This window comes from Rhodnius prolixus, unplaced genomic scaffold (genome assembly GCF_049639745.1).
Source record: "Rhodnius prolixus isolate KJV_2025 unplaced genomic scaffold, Rpr scaffold_3, whole genome shotgun sequence".
NCBI classification, from domain to species: Eukaryota; Metazoa; Arthropoda; class Insecta; order Hemiptera; family Reduviidae; genus Rhodnius; species Rhodnius prolixus.
In genome coordinates, this window is record NW_027411603.1 from 15,693,837 (window position 1) to 15,713,610 (window position 19,774).

The following is a 19,774-nucleotide window of genomic DNA, read 5'->3' on the forward strand; positions in this document are numbered from 1 at the left end:
TTAGGTAGTATATAAATTATTTAATCATTAATTTAGTTATAGTAATAAATGATCTAATGAGAAATAGCATTATAAAGGAAATTGGAACACAGGATGGTCCTTCATCAACACTTTTGCACAAAGTCTGGCCTTCTGACTTCAAAAGTTTGTGCAGCCCTGAGTTTAACGAGCTTGCTACTATAAGAAAACATAGTTAATTTACAGTTTGGCAAGGTTCTCCTCCTAGTATTTTGATCATCTAACTTTCAAATGGTTAATACTTTTTGTGTCGTTTGTAGAGAAGTAAATTTATTTCAGTTTCTGAAATGATCGACGGTTAATAAACAAGGTATAGAAACGTCACTGTAAAATGGTAAAAGATTCTACTTGAAACAAATTATATTACTTCATAGTTCCACTCCGAATCTCTAAAGCATAATTTAAAACTGATGTTAGAATATTTATATTATATTCCTTCCAAGCATTCTGAACAGCAATTTATTTAATGTATTCAAATTAGTGCTAATTTCTTAACTTAATTAAAAAATATATTGAGCTTTTTTAGTGAGAGTTTGTACTCTTTTTAGAGGCCAACTGGGTTACATCCTACCGTCCTCTCACGAAGTCTGTAATATTTCATTTCCACTTCCTTAGTGTACCTGTGGAATTATTTGCGCGGGGAAATGATCATTTATTTGCTGTATTGCCAAAATAATATTAGTATTTTAAACAATGCACTTCTCTGAAATTCTTCTTCCGTTAGAACAATAACTGCTATTGTTTAATAAAGTTTTATTTTTAGAATAATAGTTGGCGATTATATTATTATGCAGGCATAGCAAATTCAAGAAATAAATTTAGAAAAAACGGAATAACTGTTTTCGTTGGATTATTGCTAATCATTTTAGTTATAATGTATACTTTCTCTTACTCTATTAGTAGGGAAAGGTACTGTAATCGTGCAGTTCAATTTTAAGAACTTACAGGAATTATTCGTTTTTGAGGCCTCCAGAGCACAAAGAAGTTTTTTTTTTCCAAAATTGTGCGTGTGTGTCCATCCATCGAAACACAATGTGAAAATGCATTTCCAAATTTGAAAACAATTGACTGACTGGAATCGATTTTTCCATAATTTGATATTTTCTAGCTTTTTATGTGATTACAAATAGATAAAACAATTACTTGAAACATTTTCACCAAGTTTAGTAAGGGAAGTTCTGAGTGAGGGTGGATAGATTCCTTCAAAAGTGATTAGAATTAATTATGACTACATGAACACTACACATTTTTCGCTTTATTTGTTGCAGTTTTTTCTTTTAATTATTAAATAATAAGTATTTCATTTATTGTTCTTTTGATAATGGTCGATTGGTATAAAGTATCGTTTGTTTTACATTAAACTTATATTCTATATTGTATTTATTTAATAGTTATCGATAAGACCGTGTTTTTAAATATTGTTTCTTTTTTTGGAAATGTATTCCTTAAATCCTACACTCAGTCCGAGAATATAACATATAACAAACAATACAGAAATAAACGTACTTAATACACTAGCTGGCTCCATTTATGACATGTAACATTAATTCTAATGAATTTAAAAATAAAATAAATAGTGAATAATTTAGGATCTGACTTAAATGATACACGTAAAGGGTCATCAATTGGTCCAACCTAGGGGAAGGGAGCGAGTATTTATTGTCGGTATGAAGTAAATTCATAGGTGGATGTGTGAGGAATAATACGGCTATGTCAGCTCTGTGACACATAAATATTTAATTGTATATGGCTGGCTATATGATTCAATGACAATGCAAAAAAAAGAAGCATAAATCGATCAGCTGTGCCAACCTTTTCCACGTTTCCCGGAACTGTTAATATGATGAATTATCATATTTTAATATTACTTTTATTTCCAACTTAAACATTAGGATTTTTTTAATTATGTATCAACTCCATTCGTTCATATTATCGACATTCTGAAATAAATTCTTTTTTTTTTTTGTTCTGTCACGAATCATAGTCTTTTTTTACCTGCCTAGCCCGTTTAGGGCAGAGAATACTTGCCGATGTTAACCCATTCCTCAAGTCGACTGGCTTGTACTACGCTTTCTTAGCCGCTGTAACTAGGAAGTGGATTTGTCACTTTAAGGACCTCTTGGGTCTTTAATTGCTCCCTCGCCAATCAGGAAATCTTTCGATTCCTTTATGCTCCTATAAAACCGGGGAAGACATTCCTTTAATGTTTCATAATATTTCGTAACATAGCCTGTGGGATTATTCCAACCAACCTAGAAGAAGAATCTCTACATTTGCTGTAAGTACATTCTAATTCGTATATGCGGTGCAATCGAAGCTTTTTCGAAAGTGGTTTCTAAGTCGAGTGATGTTACTCAACTTTAACTTTTCGCCGGAGGAATTCCATGGGATATAACCATTTCAGCTGCAAACTTGAGAAAAGTAACCAGCCATGATCTCAGCTATCTCTCGCGAGAGTGATATTCGCTGAAGAGGGTTACTTTCACCACTCTGACTGCTTGAACAGGCTAAATTGCTTTTTTTATGTCCTGTCTTCAGGAAAACACGAATTCAGGCCTGGAGATGTTTTAATAGGAAATTGGTCACTGTGATCTAAAACTAAAGAGTTAGTTTTATTGTGTTGACGTTGACTGTGATGGCTATTAACACATTTTTTTGCTAATGATTATTTAATTTATTTAAGACACTGGTTTTTGTTAACATTTAGTCCTCCTCAAGCCAGGCCATTAAAGAGTTTACTGCTCCTAGTCGGAAACTGTTCCAGGCTTGAATTTCGGGTCTCATGCGGTTTACTTTATTGCAGTCCAAACGACTGAAAAACCTTGAACTCCAATTAATTTGACCGGGTAATAAAGAAGACAAACTTTCGAGATTCCTTTACTGAGAGGCGTTGAGGATGGTTTGTACTTCGTTGGCCACCTGTGCACCGGTTTAGTTACTTGTTTATTCTGTTAGAATTATTCTGTATTATCGTTCAATAATATTTTTGGTCTTTTCAGTTTCATTATTTAATTTACTTTTTGTGGATTCACGCAAATAATATGAGCAGCGAATAAAAGCAGAAAGTATAGTATACCTTTGATTACAAAAATATTGTATTTATAGTCGCAGAAATAGCACAAGCAAAATGTTTAATTATAGAAATGAAAAGTTGTATTCTTTACTTTAATCTAACGGGTTCCTGTAAAGCTCCTGAACATAGAAAGCATTAAACTAAAACCATTCAACTCAAGCTTAAAAAGAAAAGCGGATTAATTGATTATATTTAGTATTTTTTTGTTATACTCCAGCTAAAAATATTTCAACAGCTACGTTATACTCTCATGATTTTATTTTGGAAAAAATAATTGACTAAAAGAAATTGGTCTGGACTATTCTCTTTTTTTCAGATATGGGTTTATTAATAACTGCCAATTTATTTTACCTTTGACTATTAATTTGTAATATAATCTTTATCCTCCCAAAAATACCCTTATTTTAGGAATATTTAAATAATTCAAGCTTAACATATTTAACTTTTTCTACATCCGTGATTTCTATTATTCAATTTACATAATTCTGGGAAATTTCGAATATTATAGCAAACAGATTACCGTAAGGCTATCTATCCAGCTAAGCCTTACTAATTAACGGTTGTCGGATAAGCAGCAAGATTATCACATTTGCTAGTGCTCGGTCTAAGGCTTTCAGTAGTTAGTTGTTACTCATAAGTCGTACCGCTAATTATTTCAGATTTAATTGTTGTATTTCAAAAATAAACAGTGTTCAATAAAACTGTAAGTTTTACATAGTTAAGCTTACTTATGTTAGTTTCATATTTACTTAGTTTCTTTAATTTCATTTTTAACATAAAAAAAGTACATGACTACTTTAAAAGAAAAAAGCTCCTTTTACATTCAAACCATAAAAGACGAATTCAAATTCACAGATGACCATCCTAATTATTCATGAAAATGTAACTTTTTCTATAACAAGAACTCAGTAAACTTACTTTAGGAGGAAAAGAGAGTATTTAGTTAATGAGGTCCGATGAAGTATCAATCTATATCTAAACAAAAGCGAAGAAGAATGCAGATAATCGACGAGACGAATGTTACGGTTACAGAATCTACAATAATGACCAGTTATCTCGTGCCTTGCAACTAGTGTGCATATTATATCAGCGAATTGCCGACCAATTTCACTTGTTAAACCAATCGATTTTCAAGCAACACTTCATCGAAGATTTTGTTAGTTTAATCTCTTGTTAGTTTAATTTTTCTTAAGATTAAATTAGTTATCTCAATTAATAATGAACATTCACTACTTGTGCATAAATTATATTTTCTATTATTATTCCTCAGTTTGTAATTTCTATCCTCCTTCGCTTTTTTAGGGGGTAGAGTGATGATTGTTCTCTCTTTTTCAACATTTATCAGTTCTCTCTCATTTTCGCAAAAGTAAGTTCTAATGATATATAATATGTGTTGATTTAAAGTAATCGCTTTTTTAAAGGGTTGGTTTATTGTCTGCCAAATTAAGTATCGTGGGATCTTACAATTAACATTTTACCAACAAATAAACGACACTTTTGTCTCTTAAAAAACTTCTAGAGATACATGTAAAATATACCTCTTTTAATTCCGTTTCATAAGCCGATCAACTATTATTTCTGTGAGTGAGGAAAGCAAAAATTATCTCACTTCGAAAGAAAATTGGCTTTTACGACCAGTCGCGTATATGATGAGTTAATTACGAGACTCGTACTTCCAGTCTGCATTAAAGTAATCGACTAGTTTTTTAGGCAGGACTTAACATTCAACTACCAATTGAGGAGGCGGGAGCAGAAGCGCATATTTTGTTATTAACATTTATCATATCAAAAAAAAAGGATGCGCGGGATTCGAACTGGGATCTTCCACTTTCAAAATCCACGCTTCATAGTAACCAGCCAGCCTCTGTTTGCAGAGGCTTTTAGGATGAAAAAATCTAAAGGAAACGTGTTGGGATTTGAATACGGGATTAGAATGAGAATGTCTAAGGTTAGCATGCCTCGATTGGAATCCTTCCCTTAATAGTAATTTTGCTATTTAGTATTTTCTCAATAGTCTCCCAACTTTCTAGAATTAGCAACTTTCACTGGAATTAATCACACATAATTAATTAAATGTCCCTGACAAGAAAATTTAAAAATAAAATAGAAAGTAAATAAAAAATAAGAAAATAAGAAGAATAAGAACATCTCTTAGTAGTGTAAGCCAAACTGCCTTTTTTCACAAGTGGTACTTGATGCGTACGAGTATATGTTGATACGTATATCAACCTTTACTGCCGGAAGCTTGACGTTAGAAGGAAATTCTACTTTAATTCTACCTTTCTCATCCCATAAAAGATACTGCATTAAAAGATTATTATGGAAAGGCAAACAGACCTTCTTTAAAAGTTAAATGCGACTTGCTAGTCAAACTTCCTCACGAAACGGTACTTTGGAATCACTAACTTCTGTGGAAACAGAAACTTACTAAAAACGAATAGTCGAGTTTATTAATGGTTAATAACAATATTGATACTTCACAAAATATTTTAGTGTAAGTAGTAAGTATATTTAAAAAGTAATACAAAGATTCATTTTATCAAAATAGTTCTAGAGAATAGATTTAATTCTCATCCAAAACTAATCGCTAGTTTCTTTTTACTGTTACCTATCCTGAGGAAAAACCATTTGAATGCAGGATAAATGCAAACTGAATAAATTAATGATGGTGTATGAGACAGGTGCACCTTGGTTTCATTAATATTCTTAGTTAAACACTAAATTAGTTTAGTCACGATTTTAGTTTGTTGTCTAAAGACAAATGATGTAAATTCTACAATTCGACCGTACAATTAAAATAGCTATTTAGCTATTTTAATGAGATTTGGAGTGTTAATGCAATTAGGACAACAGTTTTATTAAATAATAATTTTAAAAGATATTAAACAATTATGTTTCAGGAGCCTAGTACTTGAGATGCAATGATTAATTTATTATTATTTTATTCCCAAACTAGCCTTTGTTGAAAATTTCGGGAATTACATTTTTTATAAAGACTAAAAATCTTTATTTATATTTATTTCTTGCCTTATTTGTGAACAAAACACAACAAATACTTCTATTCACACAAATTTGTTCAGTTTTTATTAATTATTTTATTTATTTAATTATTATTTTTTTGCTTTTGTTTTTGCAGAATTCCTATTTGTATATATCAATTAGCCTTCAATTGTTACTGTTAATGGCCATGTCAAGTCAGTTGGCCAAGTTTATTATTATCTATTCTGAGGTGATTAACATTCCAATGGTTAAATACTTCAAGCAAACTGTTATCATCATATTGACAGGTACGTTATTTCAGTAATCTTCTTGTTCAGGTCATTATTTTCAGTATCAGAATGTAACTGAAATAAATAATTTCTTTCTATAATGAAAGCTAAAATTTTTCATTCATTGGCACCTACTTCAAAATTAAGAAATGCATTTTGATGCTAGCTGTTAACATCTTGACTATATGGCTTAATAAGCAAATATATTATATATTTAACTCTTAACAAATCCTAGCTATTTGGCGACCGCCAGTTTTATCTCCATTCTGCCTTACAATTACGAATTTCACCCAATTTTATAAAAACTCCATGAGCTTGGCGAATAAAGGTCTTCAGTCTAACAAAATATTGGATTATCTCTATTCGGCGAATTCTGTGGTCCATGAAGTTTTTCAACCTAATATTCAATTTCAAATTAAATAGAAAATTGTATTATAATTTCAAATTTGTCTTTTTCAAATTTATCAGTGCAATGACAAGCAGCCTGGACCTTTTATATAGTATGATGCCTTCTCTAATACGAGTTTAGCCGTTTTAAGACTACTATGTGATTCGATTAAGAAGGCTGAAGGGCTGAATAGCAAAGCACTCTGACTTAAGGGTTTATGGCTAATATTAATACTAACTTAAAAATGAGCATAAATTACAATAAGTAACTAGTAAACTACTAAATATAATCTATTCCTCAATGGTTAAACTGAATGACGAGTAGAATAACGTCTTGAAGAGAGTGTAAAAATGAATACTCAGTTAGTAAATGCAGTACCTAGATGCGATTGAGTGTCCCGAGCGGTGGTCTGGCGTCCTTAAAAACTCTGATGCTTGGGCAGCTCTTTTGCTACATTTCACAGCCACTTGCTGATACTCGCCATTTGCTGCTGCTTGCTACTTACTCGTATATAAGTCCATTGCATCTCGTGATGTAGGGATAACGTACATTCAATGTAACAAGAAATACGCATAAAATAATAGTCTTATGAAAATGTAAAGGTGTGCGCGCTATAATTTGTAATGATTAATGTCTATTGATTAATGGCGGACTAAAGTAAACGAACGAAACACTAATTCAATAATCCCTAGACTATGCTATTAACCAACCGAGCTAATACTAATACGATTATTTATGAAAGTGATACGATGAAAGTGGCTTTTATGTATTAGTGTGAACAGTACGCCAATGAAGGTTGATGGTGTGGCTTTGACGTGTGCTTGCAGAGATTGTAGGTGCACAGTTGAAGATTGCAGACATTGATTGAGTGTGTACCACAATAGACTCGAGACTATATGCATTTGTTTAATGCCGTTTCATAAAAAGTCTATATCCAACTAGAAATATTGCTTTTACTTTTTTTTTCCTGTATCTCTGGTTGGGTTCGTGGCACAATGTTGAAATTTAGTTCAGTATTAACACATTCAGACACTGTATGTTTTGTTGAATAATTGATCAATTTAACCTTCCAGCGGGCGCGGCCAAAAAGATACAAAAACGGGCGCGCGTACCTTACAGATAAACTTTGGTATTTTTAATGTTTTCTATAAATAGAAGAAATAAATTAATTAAATAACATCTATAATTATTAATAATAAAATAACAAATAAAAAAGGCTCAGAAAACAACAGTACTTTTTATTTTTTACAAGCCAATAAGTGTAATTTTACAATCACCATGTTCAGCCACTAGACTGTCTGAAAGTTTTCACAGGTATTTCCTCCTCCTATTTGAGATATACAATGTCTTTTTCTGTCAGTAGAAAACAATATTCTTTCAAACAATGTTGAAAATAGTTCAATTTGATGGACATATATAAAAGAAAAAATGTAAATAATAGATAAATCTGGAAACTTACTCGAATGGTCGCGAGTATATGTCAGGCACGGATCGACAATTGCAAAGAAATGTACAACTTCAAACAAGATAAGATTTTTACTGAAGGAAACTAGTCATGAGGGTGTAGCATTGCTTAAAGGACAGCACCCTCCGCCGCTCCATCACTAAACTGCGATTATTTTAGTCTTAGTCTGTATCTGTGAGATACTCGCGCCCGCTGGAAGGTTAAATTTGTTTGCTAAATTTTAAAATTAAATCGAATTGGGTAAAACTTTTGTTTATTTAGCAAAATAATTTGACATCTTTATGTTAGTTGCATCATCATGCCCCTCACAGCCAGCAGAGCGAAAACGGCGAAAACTTCTAGCATCATTGTAGGTGATGTTACTGTTTGTCTTTAGCTAGTTAATCGCTTTTTTATCTATATGGCTCACAGGTGTGGTTAATGGCATGATGCATGTCACAAGCACAGTTGACACATTCAAGCTCAGCATTTTTTCACTCCCTAACTTTATACTTGCCTCTTTTTTTTTTTTAGAGTTTAGTAGCCTCTAAAACGAAACAGGGAAAAGAAAAAAGGAAGTGAAAAGTTCTTTAAAACGGAAACTGTTAAAAGAAAAACAAATTAAAGTAATAGCGTGTAACTAATGTCCTTGCGTTTTTAAAGTACTTATACCCTTCTTTGGTTTATTACCCAATTCGGGTTGTTTTCCGATGGGTAGGCTGTCACATCTGAACTCTGTTCCGTATAATTAGATTGGGTTCATACTGTACCGGCCAAAAAGCTTTCCTCATTAACAGTATTTTATAGAACAAAAGGACAACGTTACTTTTGAGTATTCAGAAAATTGACCTTTGGTCCGCACTCTAAGCGGTTCAGACTTGTTTTTAATTAAACTGAATATCCTTTGCATAATTAAGATGTTCATAGAAATAGTTCTATCATCACAAAATATTCTACAAATCGTGTTAACTAAAGTGCATTAGATAATATTTAATCATCAGTAATTTGGTTATTAAGTGGATAAGGAATTCTGAGATTTTCTTTTAACCTTTTTTACAATCGACGCATTATTGCGTTACAAGTAATAACGATAATATAGGATCTACATAACAAAGAGTAGTGAAGTTACCCAGTGATAACACTTCACTTCTATTGTTACTGAATGTCCGATAGGCGACTAGAAATAGTATGTGGAAATGTTCTGAGAGAAAGATGTTGTACCAGTGGATTGTGATGAGATTGTGTATTTTATTATGGTTTTGTATGTTCTGTTCGGGGTTGAGCAACTTGTTTGACGAAAGGGTCGTGACAAAAGTCTGTGTGATTGGTTGATTGGTGAGATAAAAAGGATTGTCAACTATAGAGCGAAGAATTTTCGACTGCAACGACTGGAGCCTTTACAGGTTTGAGCTTTGGTTGAACCCCACTGTACATGCCATAGGCCCAGATGGACTTTAATATGTAAATAGAGTTTTTTTAGAGGGGGCCTTCTGAGTGGGCAGATTAGCCAATAAATAAAGTTTAAAGTGGTTCAGAGTGAGTTTTGATTTGTGTTTAGTAGTTTTTGCATCACATTCTTCTTGTAGACTTCGTAAAAAGAAGGAGGAAAATAACCCAACTATATTACGACTTTTTGCTTGAATATTTTATTTTGAATGTTTAATGAATCTATGTTTCAGAATATATTAATTTTTTTACAGGTTTGTGCGGAGTTTGTGGTCTAAGTACCTTTGTAGTGGCCGATTATGCGACAGACAAACTGTGGTGGTGGCTACGTCACGGCACGACAATATTCTACATAACGACGTCATATGCTGGTATCATTACCGCCATGTATTGCCTAGTCGGCGCTGATCTTATTTTAAAGCTGGTACCCTTATCTAAAGGTGATTTTAAAGAAAAACCAGTTCTTTTGAGAAGGTAAGCTAAATATAGGTTAGAAATTAGCTACTGAATTTCTTAGCAGAGCAACAAATAATTTATTTCAAAAGCATGTCTACTGAAAAAAAAAGAGGAGCTATCATAATAGTCTAATTTGTGGAGGATCTTTTCGGTGGATTCTAAAAGCTCTGCGGCGTTTATTTTTTCCGTTGTAGGCACAGCCTTTTGTTCAATTCTGAACATTCATAACACTTCCATTCGTGCTGATCCTGATGACCTTATTGGAGTTAATGAACATGTCTAAGGGTAGAATTTTTATCTAGCTCCATTCTCTAATGTTAACATTCTTATTTTTTTTTTTAATATGAGCGTGGTATTGAGGATCCATTGAGCCTCGCTTTGGAATATTAACCATCTACAACGGTTTCTGATAATACGATTTAAAAATAAGTGACAGAACAGTTTTATTGATAGTGAGACAGATCGTGGCGCATTGCCATTTATAACTTCAAATAATGCAAGAATCCTTCGGCGAGAGTTGCCCCAAGTATACTGAGAGATGTCACCTCGCTGATGAAAAATCATTATCGCTCTCTTTCTCTCGCAGATTTAAGGTCTTTATTATATTTTTGTCTGTGGATAATTAATTTTACGGTCTTCAGCATAGTCTTGATTATTCTTCGGTATAATTTCTTATCATTTCTCCCTACCTTCTTTCTATTATTTATTGTGATTAAAGTAAGTACACAAAGTAGGTGCGTGTTTTTCAAATAGGTGTATAGTCCTATCAAATTAGGTAACGTTGGCGAGAGGTAGAAGCAATTACGTTACTATATTACATACAATTAACTTTATTTTTTTTTCTTACAAATAAAAAGTAGCTGCGAATTGCGAATCTCTCACTTTCAAGTCTACGCTCACTTCACCAAGCACCAGCTCCAACTTACTTTTATAAATGTAATCTCCTTCAATGGCCCTTTTTTGCCAGTTCTTTTTACTGTAGTAATTTCTGTAGACAAAAGACCTTTGCCGAAATTCTTTCTACTCTTTCATTAAGCCAGGTGATTAATTATCCTTATTCACCGTTCTTTAGCAAAATTTCCTTTATGGTAAATAAATATTGTACCAAAGTAAGTACCAATATTAATTAATAATCTCAAGTATATTCATTAATAATTATGAAATAATAAATACATCAGCAGTTACGTTTCTCGAAACATTATTTTAAATCCAAATTTTAATCGCAAAAAAAAAGTACTGACATTTTACAAGCACAGCTTCTAGTTCAGGGTGCGTGACTGAGACTTTATTAGCATCTAATCAGGGAACACTAGCTGCTTGCTATTCAAGTTTGTTGTCTGTTTACAGCCCGCCAAGAGAATAATTTCCATATAAATGATATTTAACTTTTCACTTCAACCTAATTTGTTTTCTAGAGTAATTTACGAAAAGTTTTTATCAGACAATGTAAACCTGAGCGTTGGAACTTTATCAGTTAAGAAATGTGTCTAGCCTAGAGAGAAATATGTTTTGAAACGTTTTAAGGTGTGGCCAAGATTAGGCTTAATCTTAGAAAATTGTTGACAGAAAACAGATTATTAAAAAGTGTTTTATAAATAAAAATTAAAATACCCAAATGATAATTTCTTAGCATTTAGTAGAATTTTATTTGTTATTCTATTTATATACTATAATTAGATCATTACAACTTATCAGTAATATTATTCTGCAGAGAATAGTAGTCTACTATAAGAGGGGGGCTTAGTTTTTCCATTAAATATGAGCTATTTCTGAATTGAAATGACCAGAATCATGAAGAAATGAAAACGATTCTTTTTAGTTTTCTTGTTAAGTGATCAACTACAATTGTGCAGGGCTTAAGGGAAAGTGAACGAAGTGCTGAAGGGTGTTAGGGGTTTGAATGCTGACAATTTTCCGTTCAACTGAAATAGTTAAAAGATTTTTAAACTATTTACCCTAGCAATTTAGACCACTGATCATCGCGATTTCAGACAATCAATCGGTTTGGAAAGCATACGTTGTTGTTTTAAATGCCAATACTCTTTTTAAATAAGAAATATACGATTTCGGATTTCAATTTAATACAGTACGAAATATGGTTGCAGAATTGGTTTAATGAAGAGATCTGTAGCCGTGTTTGTGGTGGTAGTTGCAATGGCCACTGCAAGTGTGTTCTACGCAAATAATCCGTCGCCATTGAATCAAAGCATTTTCAGTATCACTTGCGGAGCCACTGTAAGTGTTCTTTCCGTATTTCAGTTGGTCATTATTTGATTAATATTTACCTAAAACTTGGTATTGGTAGTTTATTATTGTTTGTATAATATATTTTGTATTCAATAACTATCTTTCGACAGGGTTTCACGATATTCGCTTGTTACGTAGTAATGAGCGAGAACGCCCCTAGAAATGTCAAATTTATGAAAAGGCTGCATCTTTTTGGAACTGAAGATCATTCGAGCTACAGTTCTACGTCAGATAATAGTTGTAAGTATTTTTTAGTTTATTTTTGTAACTCTTATTATTTTAATACTTTGCGTTAGGTTTAATTCTTTTTACTCACATCCCAGCATTTACAAATATGTACATAGGGCCCGCAGAAATGGGCAACTGTAGTTGATCGGTACATACATGGTTGTTCTTTGAATAAACAGTGCCACTAAATATCTTTCAAGTTTCAATGACTTTGATGCCGTACGACATAAAAGCTAGAGAGTCCCTGATTAAATGTGATTAAAACAAATCTTAATATCTCATAAATTAATGACAAAGATTTTAAAATTACATAGCTCTAACTATAAATATTATGTAGCAGTATATAGCAGATTTACTTATTAACAATGGATAGTATTTAGTCTCTTCAATCCAAAGACCTTCAAACAATAGTAAACGCCTTTTCTTAGTTTGTAATCACAATCTGAAATATATAGATGTATTGCGGGACAAGTATAATACATTCTACACAGGATTTATTTGAAGATTAATTCAGTTGAGCACGGCGCGGTGTCAACTTTATATTTTATTTAATTTTATATATATTTATTTTATATTTGAAAATGGGATACTAAGGGAAAGGTTAGCCGTATCATCGGCTATCGTTGAACAATCACTTACCATTGGTAAGGAAAGTACTGCGTTCGTGTCAAAGGTTTTTTTCATGAATAATGGTTCTTGTGATTTACATTAAACCTAGCATGCTGATTGCACATATACGAATCTATAACTTTTATTTGAACATTTATTTTTAGGACATTCTGAGGAGGGGAAGAAAATATTATTTAACGTAATGTGTCTTTCTATGGTTCTGCTAGTAAATGTTTTATTTATTTTCTAAGGAGAATTTCCTTAGTGCATTGCCAGTCTCCGTATAGTGTTCTCTCGTTACAGACAACAATGCCCATCGCCCTACAGTGAGCTATAAGAAGCTCCTATGAAGAGAAGATCTAGGAGATAGCAGCTGGGTGCTACCCCGGGTTCGCCGAATGCGAATGTACTACGTTCACCATTTTGCTGATCCCTTCCGTGTTAACCTTGTTTTGAAATTCAGAGTTTGGATTTATATCCTAGAGAACTGTACTAAGGAAGCGTGACTCTACACATAATTATATTTTAACGTTAATTAGATAGTATATTTTTACTTTTTTTTTAAATAAATAAACTAGTTTTTACGTTCTCTAAAGGAGAAGAGGAAGAAAAAAAAGTGTTTATTAAAAGTAAATGGAAGTTTCTTTGGCGCTGTAGGTAATAATTAAGAAGCAGAAATAAAAATCTGGTATGTAAATTCACACGTTTTTTTCTGCTAAATTTTTATGGCTGTAACAAAAAAAAAAAAAAAATACATACTATAAAAATAATAATTTTAATAAACAATAATAAACTTGCAATTTCCCCAGTATTACACTGTAAACAATAAAAAAAAATCTTTTTAGCTGAATTTGCGATAGAGGAGATAGAGGAGGATATGGCGATGTATTTACGGGCTAGTGTTCGATTATCCTCCTTCTCGATTACTATCCTCACCATTACTATATCATTTCTTATTTTCTTCGCGCTGATCCTCTTTGCTATCCCGTCCTGCACAATATGGGTGGGATGAGTTACTTATTCTATTCCGCAGAAATTCTCCTATCACAGATTTCTGGCCACTCCAGTCCCCCAGGGAAATAAGAGCTGTCGGGGAAATAAAGAAAGAAGGAATTGTTTAGGTAACTTATAAGAAAATTGAACTGCCATAATTTAGTTTTTAGTTTGCTTAGGCATTTAGACATATTAGTTTTTACATGATTAAGAAATCTCGAATTTACTTCATTAATTTAAGACGTTAAGTGAAAGATTAAAGCATTGGTGCAAGAAATAAGCTCCGACATTTTTAAATTAAAGACAATATTAAAATAAAGACGGCTGTTTTATCCAAATTATACTTTACCAGAGAATATATATAAGATAATTAAAAAATAAATCACTTTATATACTTGTATTAGCAAATTTCTGTTTAAATTTTGTTCTGAATTTTCTCTGTGGAAATTTACTTCTAAATACATTGCTGGATTTTCTTTTATTCAGGCCATCAATTTGAACTTTATTGCCAGGATAAATGGAGTTGAAACAATGTGCTCTAGGGTAGATATAAATTGCCAAGAGTTGTTAACATACATATATCTACATATATACATTGTCACAGAACACTTTTCACGTATATGCTCATACAAAGCTTTTCTTTGCGCCATTTGAACGATAATAACAAAAAAAATAAATAAAAAAAGATTTTAATATACATATATACAGGGTGACCAGAGTTATATGCTCCACCCACTTTTTTTTTAACGGCGGGAAATTTCGAAAAAATAAAAAACACGTATTTAATCATTTTTAGTCTACTTTATTTTCAGTGATAGACCCATTTTTTTAAGCCCCTGTATCTCGAGATACAGCATCCAACTTTTGTTTTTCAAATGGAACGTTATATTTTTTGTTGCATATTTTTATAGTATTTGAGCTCCAAAAAAAAATTTTTAATCGGTTAGGTTTTTCAAAAGTTATGGTAATTTAAAATATGAAAAACAAATTTCAGTTTATTGTCAAAATTACATTATTTTTTTTAAAGAATCTGTTCAAACTGGGCTCAATCAACGGATAGGCAAGCCAAAACTCTGGACTCCCACGCTTTGCTAGTAGCAGCACTTATGGTGGCGAAGTCAAGATCTAGGCAGGCTAGAGTTATTCGACGTTTCAGATCATCGACTGAAGCCGCGGGATTAAGGTTGCTGTACACTTTATTTTTTAGATATCCCCACAAAAAATAGTCCATTGGGGTTAAGTCCAGAGATCGAGGTGGCCACTGGATGAGACAAAGAGTCCCTAAGCACTTTTCATGGAAATTTCTGTCCTCAAACAACTGTCGCATGATGTGCCGGGCAACCATCTTGTTGAAAATACATATCTAGCCGACGTTGTAGAGGAACATCTTCAAGCAGAACTTGCAAAATGTCTCTTAAAAAAAGTTAGATACCTTGCACCAGTTAAGTTCTCTCTGTAGAAGTATGGGCCAATTAGTTGATTTCCTAAAATTCCACACCAAACGTTTGTAGAAAAATAAACTAGACACGAAATGATTAAATACGTGTTTTTTATTTTTTCGAAATTTGTCGCTGTTTAAAAAAAAAGTGGGTGGAGCATATAACTCTGGTCACCCTGTATGTATATTAAAGTCTTTTATATATATATTTTATATATAAGTTTTATTTAGTTTTATTTTATTTAGTAAATTGTAGGATTGTTCTCCACTGCTGCTCTACAAAGCACTTTTATTCACGGATATAGTATTGACCAATCACTGTAACGAAACCAATTCACTGTTAGTTCATTTAACTAGGGTTTTTCACTCAATAGGTAACAGTCAATAGGTTTTTTATATTTTAAAAGACTGATTGGTCAATACTATATCCGTGAATAAAAGTGCTTTGAAGAGCAGCAGTGGAGAACAATCCTACAATTTACGTAGGGAGGGTAGACAATCACTGCTATAATCAATATATAGTCTACAGATTGTGGGACAACAATATTCGGAGTTGATGCGCGATCCAGAAGCTTCAGTTTTGCCAAGTCGAAGTAGTGATCATGACGTGAGCAGGGAAGTTCTGTCTGTACAGGCTTGCCGAAGTGGCTGATTGAATTGCTGAGGTCTGTGCGTAAAGTATCAGCTTCTACCATGAAAACTTCAAAGGATCATGCTAGAAATGTTGGCAAGCGAACGAGTTAGGAAGATAAGTGCGCATCGACTGGGCGAAATCGATCACTTAATTGCAAACAAAATGGCAACGATTTCTGATATTCACAGAAGACACTGTCTTTGTTTCCACCGCCAAACGGTGAAAATGAAGTACTGAGACACATCACACATGTAAAAAACAGAATGAAATAAAATTTAATTTATTTTAAGAGTAAGTTGATTTGGTTAAAGCATATGAAACGTCATATTCTTAATATTTAATTTCAAATTTCAATTATGTAAATAATTTTTCCATTTCATTTCAGACATTTAATTATTCTACATTATTTCATTGAAATTCATTCGTGAACATTTTATTGATTGAAAAGATTTGTTTTGTTTTTAAGTTTTCACAAAGCAGGAAGCAGAAGCGGAATGTGAAGCTGTGCCCCCAGATCTCACCGGAGAGAAGAGTAAACAACAGTCGGTCACTGTAACAGATGAGATTCTGCTCAAACCAATAGTTTCAGCGGGTGCTAAACCAACCACGCCGAGAAAAAGTGTTTCCTTCCATTCAGATTTGGTCACCGGTAATATTCTACAAATTCAATATTCACACACACCTACATATTTATAGTTATTTTGTTTTGTTGTTTGCTCTATTATTCGCAAAGCTTCTAACACAATGTGTTTTATCCCCCATGTAAATTATAACGAGAACTATAGTCCTAACATACGATTACCAAACTTGTGAGTTCTTAAAAATGTAAAGTTTCAAAAAATAAGTCAAAATTATATTGATATTTTTGATAAAACATCTATGTTATTAAAAAAAAAAGTCTAGTATTTTAATATTTATATTCTATGTGGTTGGTTTAGACAACATATTCTAAAATAAAGAGCTCTCCAGAGAATTTAATCCCGAAGTAAGAGGATTTACCTAGCGGAAGTTCAGGAATATCCTAGTTCCCATGTGGTTATTATTTTATCTTATTCACTCTCTTCTTCTATTAACTACAATAAAAAGACTCCGTTCTTTGTTATTGATTCATTATTATTATTATTATTATTGTTAGTTTTTTTTTTTAATTTTTGGATTGAAGGCGCATCAACATCTAAGGCTATTGACTCATTATTTTTATTATTATATTATATATTATTATTATTATTATTATTATTATTATATTATATTATATTATTATTATTATTATTAAATTTAACTCGCGCAAAATCTGAAGTATTTGTACCTGGAGCTTTTTTCAGTGCATTGCCTGTTTCCGGACAGTGTTCTCTAGTTAGAGGCATATATTAATTATTATTCTTATAATAATATAAGCTTAAAGAGCTCCTAGGAAGAGAAAATCTAAGGGCAAGCAGCTGGATTCGAGCGTGGGAAATAATTGTAATTAGAATAGAAAAGCAGATGGCCAATGTGAGCGGACTTAGGTCCAACAAGTAGGTCCAGCAGGTGGCTTATTCTGTTCTCTGGTACGGTGCCGAGATGCAGGCAGAATCACTCAACAAAGAGATGTATTAGAAAATGATGTTGCTCGCTTATGTGTTCATTATCAGAGTTTTCGTCTGCCCTTTTAGTCATTGATTTACTGATTCCTATTGAACTCTTAGCAAGGGAAAATAATGCGATCTGAAGGTCGAGAAGCGGACTGCTAGTCGTGAGAAAGGATCCCGTAATATTAGGGGCTGGCAGAATGCCTGAAATCGGCACTGAACGACAAGTAGGTGAGCCTTAGATAGAGAGGCAATCTGGTAAGGCCGACTACTATTTTACCCAGTTTGATAGTGGTCATAGATATTTTACCTTTAGCCTTCACATGGAAAAAGAGACGTATCTAGATCAATGTGTTGTTCAAATATTTTGGATGTGCGTTTAGAACCATCTTTGTGCGTGATATGTGAGCACATCTACGCGGAACTTTAGAGACAGATCGAAGAATTCTGCCTGGATACTACTATAAAAAAGATTGTGGGTATGGAAATTATGTGACTCGAACCGTTTGTCTCATGACGGCCAGAGAATTCTCTGCACAAAAAAAAAAGATAAGCTGAATCAGGCTAGGGTGGACAAACGATTAACGAGGGGAGTGCCTGTAGGGCGCAATAACGACTGGCTTGATGTAATGTGAAAGCAGTTCCAGGCTAGTGTTTAGATGATGAGGGGTATTTCGGTAGATCGTCCAGTGGGAGATGGTAGTTATACTGACTGCGTGCATAACTGCATTTCCTCCTTTTCCACTCAAGAATGAAACAATTATTTAGTACTTTACGTGGGACATAATGTGGACACATTTTTATATTTATAGTTTGTACTGGAATTTTCCTACATTATAATGCTGTTTTATGCTGAGGGAAACGTAATTTGAAATTTAAAATATTTTACTTTTATTTACATAGTAGAACTCACATTCTCTTACGTATCTTTTGGGGCAGGTACAACGTTAGCGTTCGAAATAAATTCACCGGGGGGAGAGAAATAAACGAATTAGCAGTATACGTATAGTAACAATGTATTTTGGATTTTTGAAATTTTAAGAAATCTAACTAGGGTTTTTTTTTTTTTTTTAAAGTTATGTTGTCCAATTTTATCAAATATACTTCCACTTACGTATCAGTACAGGTGAGAATTTCAGTTTTTAGTCCGTGCAAGCTGCATTTCAGTTTTCCAGGCGATTCTGCAGCTCTCTCTCAGGTGATAGACAATGATGACCATAACGAAAGAACTCTCGTTGTTGCCGACAATTCACTGATAACACTTCCAAGGGCAAGTGACCTAGTGAAGTGTTGTCTACGGCCGCCAAAATTCTGAATTATTTTATGGATTAATCTTCAAAGATTTGTTCTTTGATACGTTCCAGCCTATCCAGTGTCTATCCTCAGTTTCTACTAAGATGGACATATAGTGTATCATCATGTACTATTTTTATTTATTTATTAATGTGTATCACCTCATTAAGAGTTGAGACACTTATACAAAATAATTGAAAAAAATTAAATTGACTAGTCAAAATTTCATGTCTGAAACAACTATTCTTTGAAGATGGATTATTTTTCCTTTCTTTTATTTATGCAAAATTTACATAAATTGAAAATAAAATTAAACCTTTCCAAAAATCTTTAATGAAGAATGTTATGCTGATCTGTTGTATAAAGGTCTTTACTCTTTAGTTCGTACTTTTTGAATAAGCCCTTAAGTGTTTAACTGTTGAATAAAGCTTTTTACTTTAGTAAGTCTACTTAATTAAAGTTTTTTAGAAATGTTTGTTATTTTTAATAAAATTTTTCATAACAAAAAAAAATCCAACCTAAATTAATGTTAAGATTTCAGGCATAAAAGCTTTATTTACGGAGTATGTTAAATTAAATTAGTTTTAATAATTTGTAACTGGTAACTGGCGATGTCCAGGACTCTGTTTACGTTAGGTTCCCGATCGTCCCACTCTATAGGCACTCTTAG

General features: G+C 32.6%; 1 protein-coding gene across 16 annotated transcripts in view; it reads left to right on the top strand.

The window, feature by feature from the left end:
* The window catches only part of LOC141453691 (uncharacterized), a 298,436-nt gene that overhangs the window by 272,019 nt on the left and 6,643 nt on the right, over window positions 1–19,774 (top strand). For 9 of the 16 annotated variants that reach the window (XM_074127195.1, XM_074127197.1, XM_074127198.1 and 6 more), the window contains 5 exons: window positions 6,228–6,378; window positions 9,893–10,112; window positions 12,200–12,329; window positions 12,452–12,581; window positions 16,710–16,892. In XM_074127195.1, the coding sequence (XP_073983296.1) occupies window positions 6,228–6,378; window positions 9,893–10,112; window positions 12,200–12,329; window positions 12,452–12,581; window positions 16,710–16,892 (814 nt within the window). The other 7 variants (XM_074127202.1, XM_074127201.1, XR_012458121.1 and 4 more) reach the window with 7 other exon arrangements.